The 15,738-nt window shown below is 49.0% G+C and overlaps 1 protein-coding gene and 1 long non-coding RNA gene across 2 annotated transcripts in view; both read left to right on the top strand.

The window, feature by feature from the left end:
- The window catches only part of LOC125517984 (monothiol glutaredoxin-S10), a 31,556-nt gene extending 24,501 nt beyond the window's left edge, over positions 1 to 7,055 (top strand). The window contains exon 5 of the mRNA XM_048682949.2: positions 6,706 to 7,055. Coding sequence (XP_048538906.1) covers positions 6,706 to 6,800 — 95 coding nt within the window. The 3' untranslated portion in view covers positions 6,801 to 7,055. The remainder of the gene's footprint in view (positions 1 to 6,705) is intronic.
- A 235-nt stretch (positions 7,056 to 7,290) lies between these two features.
- On the top strand, positions 7,291 to 14,597 carry LOC125519920 (uncharacterized). Its single transcript, XR_007288377.2, has 2 exons — positions 7,291 to 10,218; positions 14,163 to 14,597. It is a non-coding gene; the product is annotated as an uncharacterized LOC125519920 (long non-coding RNA).
- Positions 14,598 to 15,738: the final 1,141 nt, after the last annotated feature.

Here is a 15,738-nt window from a genome sequence, read left to right as displayed (position 1 = left end):
TATGGTCTTGATTATGAGGACACTTTTAGCCCGGTTGTTAAGTCGACTACCATCCGCCTGCTGTTGTCCTTGGCTGTTACTTGTGGCTGGTTTCTTCACCAACTGGATGTGCAGAATGCCTTTCTACATGGTGTTTTGGAAGAGGAGGTTTATATGCGTCAGCCACCAGGATTTGTTGATCCTGCTCGCCCTCACCATCTGTGCCGTCTGGTCAAGGTGCTATATGGGCTGAAGCAGGCTCCTCGTGCATGGCATGCTAGGCTTGGCTCCGCGCTTCGAGCTCTTGGTTTTGTTCCGTCGACTGCTGACACATCACTGTTTCTTCTTCAGCGACCTGAGGTTACGATGTATCTGTTGGTCTATGTTGATGACATTATTCTCATCAGCTCTTCCGATGCTGCTGCTGATCATCTCCTGTCTGCTCTGACTGGTGAGTTTGCTGTCAAAGACTTTGGCACTCTGCATTACTTTCTTGGTTTGGAGGTTGCTCGGTCCTCTGCTGGATTGACTCTTTTGCATCACAAGTATTCTATGGACCTGTTGCACCGTGCTGGTATGCTGAAGTGCAAACCTGCTGCTACTCCTATAGATCGTTTGTCTGCTCTTGATGGAGATCCTCACTTCTGATGATGCCACTGAGTACCGCAGTATTGTTGGAGGTTTGCAATAGTTGACTATCACTCGACCAGACATCTCCTATGCAGTCAATCGTGTGTGTTAGTATCTTCATGCTCCTCGGACTTCCCATTGGTCAGCTGTGAAGCGCATTCTGCGCTATGTCTGTCTCACTGCCTCGTATGGTCTACTTCTTCAGCCCATCCTCATGTGAGCTTTCAGCGTTTTCAGATGCGGATTGGCCGGGAGTCCTGACGACAGGCGATCCACAGGGGGATATGCAGTCTTTCTTGGTCCTAATTTGATCGCCTGGAATGCTCGCAAACAGTCTACGGTGTCTCGCAGTAGTACTGAAGCTGAGTATAAGGCGGTTGCCAATGCCACAGCTGAGCAAGGTTTACGAGTCGACGAGTCGTTCCGAGGTTGAGACTCATAGGCTAATCGTGACTAGTCTAGACTAGTGCTGGACTAGTCGACATGGTACTGTAGTACTCAACTATTGTTAATAACTAGTAGTAGTATGTAGTATATATAAACAATACAATATGCTATAAACAATACAATATGCAATAAAACCAGAAGTGTTAGGCAACGCTCGCCAGGCCTAGCCCAGCATCACACAACACCCCCCAGCTGGCCCATTTGGGCCCAATTGGCCAGCCTACTTAGCTCCCGTCACTGGAACCCTAGCTCCCGATCAATCCCATTGCCGCCGCCAGCACCATCACACACGGGAGCACGCGTGCGCGACCTGCGCCTCCAGGCGCCGGCCCCGGCTGCTGCCGCCGACCACCTCCATGCCTCCTCCTCTCCTCTCCTCTATCTCTCTTCCTTCTCTCTCGTCTTAGGGCTGCGCGCGCCTACCTGTCACGGCCATGGCTGCCGCCCGAGCATGAGCTCCGGCTAGGCTGGGTGACTTATCCCCTCAAAATTTTGAGTCGCTCGACTCAAATAGCTCGACTAGTCCAGACTAGTCTACGACTAGTAGACTAGTCTGTCGGCTGCTCGACTAGACCAAGTAGTCTACACGAGATTTGTAGTCGACACTCAAGTTGCGACTCGTAGACTAGTCCCTCGACTCGTAATCAGTGCTGTTGGGATCATATGGGTACAGTCCTTATTGAGGGAATTGGGCATATCTCAAGCTCAGCCACCTATCCTTTCGTGTGGCAACATCGGTGCAACATACTTGTCATCTAATCCAGTATTTTATGCCTGAATGAAACATATTGAAGTTGATTTTCACTTTGTGAGGGAACGCGTTCCACAAAAGCTACTTCACATCAAGTTCATCTTCTCTAAAGATCAACTTGCTGACATCTTCACAAAGCCTCTACCACAGCCACAGTTTGTAGGTTGTAGGCGCAATCTTAACTTGCTCTGTACCTCAGGCCACAGTTAAGATTGAGGGAGGGTGTTAGACTGTATAAAATGCATAGCCTCTGTACAAGTCTTGTAGTCTGTATTGTACACTTCCGTGTACCCCTTATATATATATATATATATATATGAGATAGCCACACCCGTTAAGGGTGTTGAACAGTTTCCCAAACCCTAAGTTTAACAGCTTACACCCCCTGGAATCTTAGAATGAAATCCTATCCTTGATTCACGGGCAGCCAAACGAGTAGATATTGGATTTCGCAAATGAAATCCATCGATTGCAACCCAAATGATGGGTACCAAACAGGCTGTGAAAGGAAATGTACAACATTCTCTACCTTGTGCATTTCCGAAAAGGCTTTCGCCCCGCTTTATATATAAAGCAAAGATCATCAACAAACCCGGTACAAACGCACGCCAACACAACACACACACCCAAGGCAGGATACAAAGATGCTGAGCGCAGCAACACCACCCCTAGCACTACAAGAGTAACCGGAGATCTTAGCCGTGAACACGCCACCGCCAAGAGGTGAAGCCGCATACGGCGAACCGAGGGCTCCAAGGCGGCGCCTTCAGGAAGGGAACGACATCGGAGCGCCGCCACCGCCCGACATGAGGGTCAGGGTTTCCCCTGGAGCAACCTGACGGGCAATGAAGGCCGCGACGACGCCTTCAAGAAGGGAACGATGCGCCGCCGCCGGTCCGTCCGAAGATAGAGCAGGTTTTCACCCCGGTCAACAATCACCACCTCCGAACGCTACACCCCGGCAACCATGCCTGCCACACGGCCATGATCACTAGGGAGCACCAAGCCACGGGCTCTGCCCATGAGCACCGCGCTACCACCTCCAGGGCCGCCGCCCTGGCATCCAAGGCCTTGACACCACCTCACCCGAGACCGGCCGCTACTCCAACCAAAGAGACGAATGGAAAGGTCCCGTCTTTCGCACCCCTGGGCGACCCCCAGCACCGAGACCTAAGAGGCCGGCCGAAACGGGCCTCCATCTCCTTGTCCTGCTGCCCCGGGCGTGAGACGGGCTCAGTCCTGCAGCCGGGCACGAGACGAGGTCGGTCCTGCTGCCGGGCGTGAGACGAGCTCGGTCCTGCTGCCGGGCGTGAGACGAGATCAGTCCCGCAGCACCGGGCGCGAGACGGGTGATGGACCGCAGCTGGGAGAGGGCCAGCCCTTCGACGAAGGTAGCGTCCGAACGACGAGGAGAGGAATCGAAGGCCAAAACAGGCCACTTCCCGACGAGCCGACGTCGGAGATGTCCGGCCGCCGCCGTGAAACGACCCAAACCACCGCCATTGCCACCACCACGCCGTGGCAGCCCACATCCATGCAGTGACCCGACCGGCCGCTGCCAGCACCCCGAGCCGCCCGTCGGCGAGCAGGGCCAGATCCGGCCGAATCTGACCATGCCGCAACTGTTGGAAGACTACCGTTGCTGGCTCAACTAGAGGACCGAGTCCTACGTAGTTCATGCACCGGATGTGCCCTCCTTTTCTGTTACACGATGTGCATGACCCTTGACCTCCTGTATAGCTGGGTTGTTACCAGCCTCTGTACCTATATATTAACCCCTTCGTGGGCATCAATGAGAATCACCAGTGTATTCATTCTCCATTTTGGTAATCAGAGCTCTCTTTCCTGTCCCTGTCTCTCATGGACACTGGCGGCGGCTTCGGCGGCCTTTCGAGCGGCGACCTGACGGGACCACCCCTCCCGCTCCCGCTCCTGTGCGCCCCCACCGCTGCGCCCACTCCCGCTGGCCCACCACTCACCCCCACCACTCCGGCCACCAATCCCGGACCCCACCACTCGGCGACCAGCTCGCCTACTCCCACACTCGCGCCATGCAGCCAATCGCCTGCGCGCTCGCCATGCAGCCAATCCGCGACGTCCTCGCCATGCACGTCGCCCCGCGCTCTCCCCCCGCCTCTGGCTGCCTCACCACCAACCTCCCCGCCTCCCCACCCTCTCCCTCCACGCGCGGTGCCCGTTCTACCACCCAAAAACATCCACCCAATGCGCACACGAGCCAAAGCCAGATTCCTCCAACCAAAATCTCTCTTCACCCTCACAGCCGCCACCGATAGCATCTCTCCTCTCCCTTCCTCCTACAAACACGCCCTCAAAGACCCAAACTGGTACCACGCGATGCTTGAGGAGTACACTGCTTTGTTACAAAACGAGACTTGGTCGTTGGTTTCTCCCCCTGCAGGTGTCAACGTGGTGACGGGGAAATGGATCTTTCGCCACAAGCTGAACCCCGACGACTCCCTCGCTCGGTACAAGGCACGGTGGGTCTTGCGCGGCTTCACTCAACAACACGGCGTCGACTTCGCGGAGACCTTCAGCCCTGTCGTCAACCGGCGACCATCCGCGTTGTCCTCAGCCTCGCCGTCTCCGCGGGCTGGGCCATCCATCAACTGGATGTGAAGAACGCTTTTCTTCACGGCCACCTTGACACCGTCGTCTACAGCCAGCAGCCATCCGGTTTCGTCGACACTGCGCACCCGTCTCACGTGTGCCGCCTGCATCGCTCACTCTACGGGCTCAAGCAGGCCCCCCGAGCATGGTTTCAGCGCTTCACCACCTACCTCGCGTGTCTCGGCTTCGTTGCATCCAAGAGTGACACTTCCCTCTTCATTCTTCACCGCGACGGCGCCACCGCTTATCTCCTATTATACGTCGATGACATTATCCTCACTGCCAGCTCCGCCTCCTTGCTCCACCACGTCATCTCACAACTCCACAACGAGTTTTTCACGACTGACCTAGGCGAGCTCCATCATTTCCTGGGGATCAATGTCACACGTAGCTCCCGCGGCTTGTTCCTCTCGCAACACCAATACGCTCTCGAGATCCTTGAACGCGCCCACATGAGCAATTGCAAGCCCATCGCCACCCCCATCGACACTCGCGCAAAACTCTCCGCCACCGATGGTGCTCCTGTCTCTGACCCGTCCCTCTACCACAGTTTGGCCGGCGCTCTCCAATATCTCACTCTCACCCGACCCGATATCACTTACGCCGTCCAACAGGTTTGCCTCTTCATGCATGATCCCTGGGAGCCGCACTTCACCGTCCTCAAGCGCATCTTGCGTTACATCCGTGGCACACCGCAGCTCGGCCTTCACCTCCGGCGCTCCTCCGACCACCGCCTCGTCTCATACTCTGACGCCGACTGGGCGGGTTGTCCTGACACCCGCAAGTCCACGTCGGGCTACTGCATCTTCATCGGCGACAACCTCGTCTCTTGGTCCTCCAAGCGGCAACAGATCGTCTCCCGGTCCAGCGCGGATGCGGAATACAGGGCGGTGGCCAATGCCGTGGCCGAGGCGTGCTGGCTGCATCAACTTCTGCACGAGCTGCGGCGTCCTCCGGATCGAGCGACGACCGTCTACTGCGACAACGTGAGCGCCATGTACCTCTCCACCAACCCCGTGCAGCATCAGCGCACGAAGCACATCGAGATCGACCTTCATTTCGTGCGTGAGCGGGTTGCTTTCGGCGATGTACGCGTCCTTCACGTCCCATCCGCGTCGCAGTTCGCTGATATCTTCACGAAGGGGCTGCCCTTGACCGTCTTCCTCAACTTCCGGTCCAGCCTCAACGTGCTCGACGACCCCGTTGTGGCTGCGGGGGGCTGTTGGAAGACTACCGTTGCTGGCTCAACTAGAGGACCGAGTCCTACGTAGTTCATGCACCGGATGTGCCCTCCTTTTCTGTTACACGATGTGCATGACCTCCTGTATAGCTGGGTTGTTACCAGCCTCTGTACCTGTATATTAACCCCTTCGTGGGCATCAATGAGAATCACCAGTGTATTCATTCTCCATCTGCAACAAGCACCCAAAAGCCTGGATGATCGAAGTCAATTACATGGTAGCCTATGTAAATGCTTTACCGAAGGTGTAGCTGCCCATAAGCAAAGCAAAAACAAAGCAGTTGGGAAGGGGGGGGGGGGGGGTTGGTGGTGGTTTTGAAGGTGAAGAGTAGACGAACAAGAGAGCAGATGTGGAACTAGCCTATACTAAATTCTTTATGTGGTCTGCTATGTCTTTGAAACGGTCCAGCACTTACTGTAAAAGATCCTTGCGTTCCGGGAGCCTCAGAGATACCGCACAGGCAGCAAGAACGACTTGCCATAGCCGATTACGAGCTTCGCCGAGCAACACGGACATCGCAAAGTCAGGAAGGCTGTTTGAGTTGGTGATGATGTCAAGGATTTCTGGTCGACCCCAAACTGTGTCGGCATGCTTGCAGCATAGCAAGATATGGCTGATGGTTTTGGCAGCTGGGCATAAGTCAAAGCCGTTGTGCGGGGTGAGTTCAGTCCATTGCTTCTTGGCCATGTTGTCTTTGGTATGGAGCCGTCCACGGAAGGCAAGCCAAAGAAAAACTCGGTGCATGTGTGACGCAGGTGGACACTGTGGCTGGAGTGATGCACGGTGGGGAGATCGTGAAGGACAGTAGTGGGTGCCGCAGCCGGAGTGGCTGGCGGTGGGTGACTCGTGCTCTAGTGCTCTCACGCTCTCCCGTATTCTTTGACTCTCCCCGCAGTGCCTCTCCCTTGCTTGTTTTCAACACGATTGAAAATTCATTGATTGGAGCAAGCAATGTATTTTGCTTGAAATTTCAGTGTTAAAGAAAATAAATCCTTTGGTGCTCACATTGGCTTTGTCCTTGTTTTGTAGATACAGTGAAACTTTATCGCAAAGGGGAGCTAGCAACAATGCTGACGGAACTGGACATCAAAGTGAATCATCATGACAAGATTGAGCATGACTAGATTTCTGAAGTACCGGAGCAGTTTGGGTTTATTGGTTTGAGACGTTACTAGCAAATTAATTTTTTGTCGCGTATATCTGTTGCTGAAACTGTGAAGGAAGAAAACCCTCTGAATTCGACAAAAAATCCGAGTTGGTGTAGTGTTATCGTGAATCTGAGTTCCTATACTGTCGAAGTGTCAATGCATATTCTGATTTGATTTCTACACTGAAATGCAATAACATGACCGTGTGAAAAGCAGCACTTCCATGGATGATTGGGTGATGGCATGTCTGCATGCAGTTATTCACTGATTTGTTTGACTCCGGGTTTCTATCTATCCTATGGTATGCAATGCAGGGCTGGGCAGGCGGGCAGCCATCAAGTAAGAAAAGGGGAATCTTGGAATCTTCTCTCTCTATATATACTATGTTACTATTCATCACCCAAGGTGCAGAATAAGTTATCATCACCTAGGGTGCAAAATAAGTTATTATTTACCCGAGGTAATTTTATGATTGTTCCATAAATAAATTATGTTTGAAATAAAAATAGTTACATTCATCTTGATTCACTACATAAAATTTGGCATAAGAAAGCAAAAATATACGTCATAAGATTAGAAAAATGCATTTATGTATATTTAGATTATGTTTTTACATTTGTAATAATTTTATGTAACATAAAATATTTTTTACGATGACTATATATTTTCTTATGATCTATTTTTACGTATAAAATAAGATAAAATTTACGGAATGTAAAATTACCGTGCATTGCTATTAAAATAGAGAGGGATGAAGAATAACTATTTCTCACTCAGGATGACGAATAGTCAATCCCACTCCTTTTGTAAACAAATAGTACTATAAGGCGTTTTAGATCACTTAAGGAGAGAAACCTGACAATTACATACTCTTATCGGAGGGATGGCGTGCGACGTAGGCGGCGGACTTCGAGGCCACGTGGCGGATCTCACTGGACGACGTCGTGATCTGGCTCGACAAAGATGCGCTACGCCTCGTGCTACTCGATGACCGCGGGGTTACGGTAGACGTGCTACTCGATGACCGCGGGGTTACGGTAGACGCACGATATCTTCGGCAAGGTGAGCTGATCGATCTTGGGGACCTCATCTTGTTTCCGTGCCATTTTGCTAGGGTTTGAGAGAGGATCCCAACAGATGATGGGCGTCAATGATGGAAACACGTCGGAGCTCCGAGCGGCAGCGTCCTCGTCAACAGGGGCGGTTGCGGTACATGTGGCGCACGGGAGCACGTCTGCCATGTGTGGCGCACGTCGGCCCCCGCCACCTCTGACAGGTGGGCCTGGGATTCTCGGGCGTGGACCAGTCCGCCATGGGGCTGATGCTTGACACGTGGAGGCGGGCGGATCGGACCGCCATGAGCCGTACGTCTCTAGGGTTTTGCTAGGAGCTGCAGGTATTAAACAGGCTGCGGGACGCCTCCTCCCCTCATTTTGGATCTTGACGAAAGCCTCTCACATTTCTGGGGTCCCGTTGGGCACCAGATCTAGGGTTCCTTAAAATTTTTTGTAGTAGGAGGGAAAAATTCATGGCGACGCTAGATCTTTTTCTCAAGTAGCTGGTTCTCCTTCTATACCCCCCCCCCCCCCCCCCCCCCCCCCCCCTGATACGATTCATGAGAGTAAAGAGTAACAAGATGAGAGAAGAGGGGTTCGGATCTGGACGGCATGGTCGGGGCGCGAGCCGATTCGATCGAGGTCGCGGGCGTGGCTTTGACACCAACATGTGGAAGTGCAAGATGGAGGCGGGGAACTCCTCGACGACGAGCGCCTCCAGATCCGGTGACGCTGGTGCTGGAAAGTGGGATGAGGCGGCTGGGGGGAAGCAAGTCGCCCCTTAGCACCAGGAGCAATGGGGGGCAGACGATGGGAGCACCATCGAGCGGGTGACGCTGGTGCTGGAAAGTGGGATGAGGCGGCTGGGGGGAAGCAAGTCGCCCCTTAGCACCAGGAGCAATGGGGGGCAGACGATGGGAGCACCATCGAGCGGGCACAGCCGTAGCAAACCCCACACCTTCTAGGAAGCGTGATCCTCCCATGCACCCTGGTAACATCAATCTTCCTCCCGAGCTCTACCAGATCCAACTGCTAGATGTCCACTAGTGTTCTGTGAGAGATGCAAGAAACGAGGACATCTTTTTGTGATATGTGTTGAATTTTTACCATGGGAATACACTCCTGTTATGTGTGCTTTCCAAGAGAAAGGGCAGGGGTTCTTCTATATTCCTGATCACAGTGTGGACACACAGACTAGGGAGAGAAATCACAATGTAATAGTCACCATCATAGAGGGCTGTGCTCCCACTAAAGACATCGTGTATGTGGGGCAGGGTGTTGTTGCTCTGCTAGATTCTTCGTTGCTCATAAGTTTGTGATGAGAATGTCCAATCCCAGGGAGGTTGAGCGGGCTTTGTTTGTTGAACATGTTAAGCTTAAGAAATGTGGGGTGTCTGTCCAATTTTCTCCTTGGTCTGAAGACGTTGATTTGGAAGGCCTTCTGGAAATAGTCTGGGTTAGAATTGGGAGGATCCCTTCAAACAAAAGATGTGATAAAACTGTGGCGTATGTGGGAGGTTTGGTGGGGATAACTTTAGAGGTAGATATGTCCACCATAAACCGTGCTTCATTAGTTTGGGCTAGAATTGGGTGTTGTTCTGTTGACCAGCTGCCTGCCACGGCTGAAGGTGTATTAGGGGGACGCTTTTACAAGTTTACTTATGAAGTGGAGGAGGTTCTTGTGACAAATCCTGTTGAGAACAATGGTGTGACTGTCGCAAACACGGAGGGGGGAGGGGGGGGGGGCTGCTAAACATGATTAGACTCCTAAGCGTAAAAGAGTTGATCAGGAAGGGGGGGTCAAGCTGAATCCTCTGATGCCGCGAGGGGCGACAATGATGTCCCTGGTGGCAAGACATGTCGTCTGTCACCACAAGAGAAAGAGAAAGAGATGCCAGTATCCTCCGAAAGTGAGGTTGACTCGTCGCTCCTAATCGAATCCATGGCTGAATATCCTGAGGTGGAAATACAGAATGCCTTGGACTGAATCGTGACGACCCCTGGTTCGATGGGTGCTCTTACGGCACCTGTTGTGATACCCAAGGAGGTGCAGGTAAAAAAGAATCCTGTTGTACGTCGTCGTTCCTTGTCTTATGCTACTGCTGTAGTTTCTAACTATGAGCGGGTTGTGGAGGTGGAGGGCGACGTGGATCTGGGCTTGAAGACCTCCCATGATTATATGGTACATCTACCCTCACCTAATTACAGTGATGAGATTATTCTTACTCCTCCACTTGCACTCGAGGCGGTGATCAGATTCAGCAAGCGTAATGTTCAAGAATTCTAGGAGAACATTGATATCAAGGCCATGCATCGCGCACAACAGAAAGATCTAGAAGGTACTTCTCATGTACCCTGTAAGAATTCCTTTGCTGCCCTAAGTAATAATGAGCTATTAAATAGGGCCAATGGGATGGGGGTTATCATTCCTGATGATGATTTTACAAGTGTTGATGTGCTTAGAGAGCTGGAGAGGGTTAGAGAGAACCTTGACAAGAAGAAGAGAGCTAGGGATAATATCCAGGACCTTACTGATGATATTCTTGTGACCAATGGGTTGGGTAAAAAGACTCATGTTAACCTGACTTGGCTGGATCAGGAAGAGGTGCTGTATGAGGATATTTCCTCCAGGAAAAATAAAAAAACAAAAAGAAATCTGTGGTGAAGCTGCCTAGGCCTATGACTAGGAGCCAGAAAAAATAGCCACAACAGAAAAACTGAGTTGTAGCCCTACATTACCTCGTGGTAGGGCTACTAGGTCCCAATTCCACAAGAAACGTTGGAACTGCAGGGGGCATGCAAGAAAGGAATGGCCACCTGCCTCTCGGACTTGATTAGTGACCATTCCCTGGATTTTATTAGGCTGGAAGAAACCATGAAAGACAAGTTTACTCCTAAATGTCTTAGAAAGATTGATCGTTTCTCTACATTTAGTTGGGAATGGATCCCATCTGTGGGGAAATCTGGGGGATCCTATGTGGTGTAAAGCAAGATCCTCTGGATATTGTTTGCTGTTGTAAAGGTAAATATGTCTTTCAACTAATCTGAATGACAAGAAGAGGAAAGTTAGTTGGGGGCTATTGGTAGTTTATGGGTCGGCCCACGAGGAATATAAAGAAGACTTTCTAGTAGATCTTGCTGCTATGTGCAGCAATATGAGCGTGCCTTATATAGTGGGTGGGGACTTTAATATCATTAGGCATGGTGGTGATAAGAATAAAAAGATGTACAACTCTAGGTCTTCTGACCTCTTTACTTTCATTATTATTGCCGTGGGTTTATGGGAGATTCAGACGAGTGGGGGGAAATATCTGGACAAACAACCAGGCACACCCCACTCTGGAGAAGTTAGACCGCGTACTTATGTCTGAAAGCTGGGAGGATTTGTTTCCCATGGTCTCTGTGAGGAAATTGGTTTGTGAGATTTCATATCACAACCCTTTGTTGCTTTCCTCTGTTCAGGAGGGACGCGAGGCCCCTAAACCTCGCGAGTTTCGCTTTAATCTTGCTTGGATTAAAGACGAAATGTTTCTGCCCACTGATGGGCAAGGAAAGTGCAGCCGGTAGACCCGATTGATATTCTTGACATAAAATTAAAAAGGTTTAAAACTTACTTTAAAGGCTAGGGCTCCAACAAATTTGGCCATGATAAAAAAAGAAAAGAAGAGCTCAGAGTGGAATTGTCTTTGTTGGAAGAACCGGAGGAAAATGGTCCCTTGTCCCATGAGCTTTATGGTATCAAAATGGATGTGTGCCATGAATGAGATTTTGGTGAATGAGGAGATTTTTTGGTTACAAAAATTGCATGCATGCTGGTTATTGAAAGGTGACGTGAACACTGATTACTATCATAAGATAATGAACGGTAGGAAGAGGAAAACACTATTCATTTGTTGAAATTTGGTGAAGTGGAGATTGAGGGTACAGAGAACTTGATAGCGCATGCAACTGAATTTTATAAAGACCTTTCCAGTCCCGCCCTTGGTAACATGTTCCATTTGGACCCTGACACGTGGTCTGACAGTGAAAAACTAAACAAGACTGATAATCTTGACCTATGTCGGGAGTTCACAAAAAGAGAGGTGAGAGAAGCTTTATTTGCTATGGCGTCGAATAGGGGCCCATCGTGATAATATCCCAACTGAATTCTATCAGGCATGCTGGGACGTTGTCAAGGAGGACGTTATATCTCTTTTTAGACACTTTCACAAAGGGACTCTAGATGTGCAGCATCTCAATTATGGGGCGATAATGCTATTACCTAAAACTTCTGGCGTTGATAAAATTCAGCAGTTTAGACCCATATGCCTTTTGAGATGTCCATACAAGCTTATCACGAATGTTCTAGACCGCTGCGTAGAGTGGTATGCATGTAAGATGATTAGTTCTACCCAGAATGCGTTTGTGAAGGGGAGACATATCATGGATGGGATACTCTCTCTTCATGAACTTTTGAACTATACCCATGCTAAGAAAAGGGTTGGTGTACTGTTGAAGCTAGACTTCGGAAAAGCATATAATAAAGTGATTTGGGACTTCTTGTTGGAATGCCATAAACTTAGAGGCTTTAGTGACACCTGGTGTGGGTGGACCAAACAGATTCTGTATAATGGTACGGTTAGTATCAAACTAAATAACTGTGTTGGACCTTACTTTCAAAGTGCAAAAGGGGTTCGTCAAGGCAACCCACATTCTCCTTTTTTGTTTAATCTAGCTGCTGATTGCCTAGCTAAGATGATTACTAATGCGCAAAAAAACCTGTTAGTAGGGCTAGCTCTTGATCTCATTCCTAACGGAGTGGCGGTTCTACACTATGCAGATGATACGATCATCTACTTAGAGCATAATGTGGATAAAGCAATCAACCTGAAGTTGTTGCTGTACATATTTGAGATGATGTCTGGGTTGAAGGTGAATTTTCAGAAAGTGAAATCCTCACAGTGGGAGGGGATGATAACACCATGAGAGAATATGCCGAGTTGTTTAACTATGATGCAAGAAGTTTTCCTATTAAATATCTTGGTATGCCTGTTAGCTATACCAATCTCAGGAATTCTGACTGGGAGTTTATTGTGACTAAATATCTTAAACATTTTGGGGCCTGGATTGGGAATGCTGCTTCGTTGGGGGGTAGTCTTGCGCTGATGGATTCGGTAGTTATTCAAATCTCCTCGTATCATATGTCTATGTGGCTTATGAATAAATCATTTATTGAGAGGCTGGACAAACACATACATAGATTATTTTGGCGGGGGTGCAATAAGAAGAAAAGATACCTCTAGTAAAATGGAATAGGATCTGCAGATCCAGGGAGAAAGGCGACCTGGGGGTTAAAGATCTTAGGAAGCAGAATATAAGCCTGATGGTCAAGTGGTGGTGGAAACTTGGGACCCAACAGGGGTTGTGGCAAGATATTGTGCGGGCACAATATCTTAAAAACAAAACTGCAGCATCTGTGATGCCCAGATTCTCTGCCCCCCTGTTGGAAAGCTCTTTTGAAAGTAAAGGCACTATATATGGCTGGTAGGAGGATTAAAATTGAATCTGGAAATATGGCAGAGTCTGGAAAGATTCGATCAATGGTTTGTTCCCATTTCAGGAACAATACCTTGTCCTTTTCGACATGTGCAATAACCAAGACTGGACAATTGATAAGTTTGAGTCTCTGAATGTTAACTCCTCCTTTAGAAGAAGGCTCACTCCTGAGCTAATGTGGCAATGGAAAAAAAATGAGGAGAACCTTTTCTGGGATCAAGTTGCATGGGGGCTGACCAGGTGTTTTGGGGGCTGAACAACAATGCCAGATATTCCACCAAGTCCATGTATAAATGGCTTGAAAGCCCCCTCAGCGGGTGCCATTATAGATGGATTTGGAAAGCGAAAATTCCCCTCAAAATCAAAATCTTTATGCGGTAGCTGGCTCAAGATGTTGTTCTTACTAGACAAGTCATGAAAAGAAAGCGCTGGCTAGGAAACCCCTGTTGTTCGTTTTGCAATGAGCTTGAATCTTCACAACACTTGTTCTTTACTTGTCCTGTCGCTAGGGTTGTATGGCCATGTGTGGGGGTGGTTCTGGGCAGGGACAATTGTCCTAATAACCAGTGGCAGTACTTTGCTTGGTGTTACTCCTTCCTCCCTGTTGGAGTGAAGTTGTATATGACAGGTCTTGCTGCGGCATGCTGGGCCATCTGGTTGGCTCGTAATCGGGCTACTTTTGAAAAGAAATAAATAAAAAATCCCGTTTGAATTTGTCTTGTCTATGTGCCTGTTTCTTATATATTAGGCAAGTTTACAACGATGGGATGATGCCGAGGAGCTACGCATGGGAGCTGAGTTGATCAGGTCGAGTACAATGCAGCTGATGAAGATATGCAATGTGGTGAGATGTCCGATCGCAGGCGAATAAATATGGTGCTCCTACTTCGTCTCTGCCTAGTGGTGAATGGTGTTCCGTTGTGCGTCCTGTTGGCGTTGATTTTGGTGTGTGCCCATGTTGGTTTCTTGGGGTGTAATGGAATGTATCCTTAGTAGACTTTATGTTGGTGCTGTCTAGGTTTTCGCCCCATGGCATTCGTCTCGAGGTCAGGCGAATGCAGTAGGTTTCCTAGCAGTGCTCGAACTCACTCTACCTCTTTTCCCTCCCTAAATGTTTTTGGAACTGTTGTATTTCCGTTCATTTGCAATGAAAAGGGGTTCATCCCGGTTCGAAAAAAGATTACTTAAGGAGAACATAAGGTTTCATCTTTCACTTGGTTTTATTTCCCTCATCCTTTCGTCCAACCTTCCACGGTTCCACCCTCCACCGATGCTTTCAGTTTTTACTCCTTTCTGGTTTTCATCAAAGTAATCTGATGAGGAACAATAAATGAGGAAAATGAAAATATAATCATATGTCAAATATGTTTGGCTACTTTTAGATACTTCTATTGTGGTCTAGTATTTCTTTTTCTTTTCTTTACCCTACATGCTGTTTCTAGAGTTCACTAGTTATAAGTAGCTGTGAGTAGAATGGTGAATCTTAAATAATGTTTTCTAGAGTGTTCCGGCTATAAGTAGAAGTATGTGAAGACTTCCCAAAGCACTATAAGTAGAGGTCCTCACATCTACTTTGTACCTAGACTATGTACACTCACTACCTACAATAGAACTTGTTCGTATCTAAGATCTTGGACAAGCTTGTGCTCTAGGAGTTTTGGATTGAACTCTTGCTGCCATATCAGCCCTATCTCCGTCTCTAGAGCGATATCTAGCACCGCACGTTGAAGTAGTTCCTTCAACTCTAGTGTTGTACACTTTGTAGCAGCAAGGTGGAGTTGCTCCTCCACAACCTCCACTACCACAGGATGCTGCTAACGCGACACTACGATCAGAGACCCTTCGAGAAACTGTGTGCAATGCAATGATCGCAAACGGTGGTGTAGGAAAACCGTCAGAAATGTATAAAACGTTTGCGATGATGGATGCATCAAACACGGTTCAGGTTTTAGTTGCGTGTGCGATGAAGGGCATACGGTTCAGTTCAATTAACTGTTTGCGATGAGGAGGAACAAAAGAAACGGGTAACCAGATGAAGGTGTGTGCGATGTACAACATACGGTTCACTCGGATGAACTGTTTGTGATTAGGCAACACAAAAGAAACGGACAACCCGATCAAGGTGTGTGGGATGTACAGCATACGGTTTACTCGGATGAACTGTTTGTGATTAGGCAAGAGAACAGAAACGGTTCAATATAACAAGATGTGTGCGATACGCGAAAAACAAGTCTGTAATCAGAAATGTGTGCGAAGACCGATAATAATGCAGACGATTGCTTCTAATAAGACGTATGTGATATGCTCTGTCTACACAACATCTA

Source organism: Triticum urartu, chromosome 7A (genome assembly GCF_056163025.1).
Source record: "Triticum urartu cultivar PI428250 chromosome 7A, HENAU_Tu73, whole genome shotgun sequence".
Lineage (NCBI taxonomy): Eukaryota > Viridiplantae > Streptophyta > Magnoliopsida > Poales > Poaceae > Triticum > Triticum urartu.
This window is presented reverse-complemented; position numbering and strand designations above follow the sequence as displayed.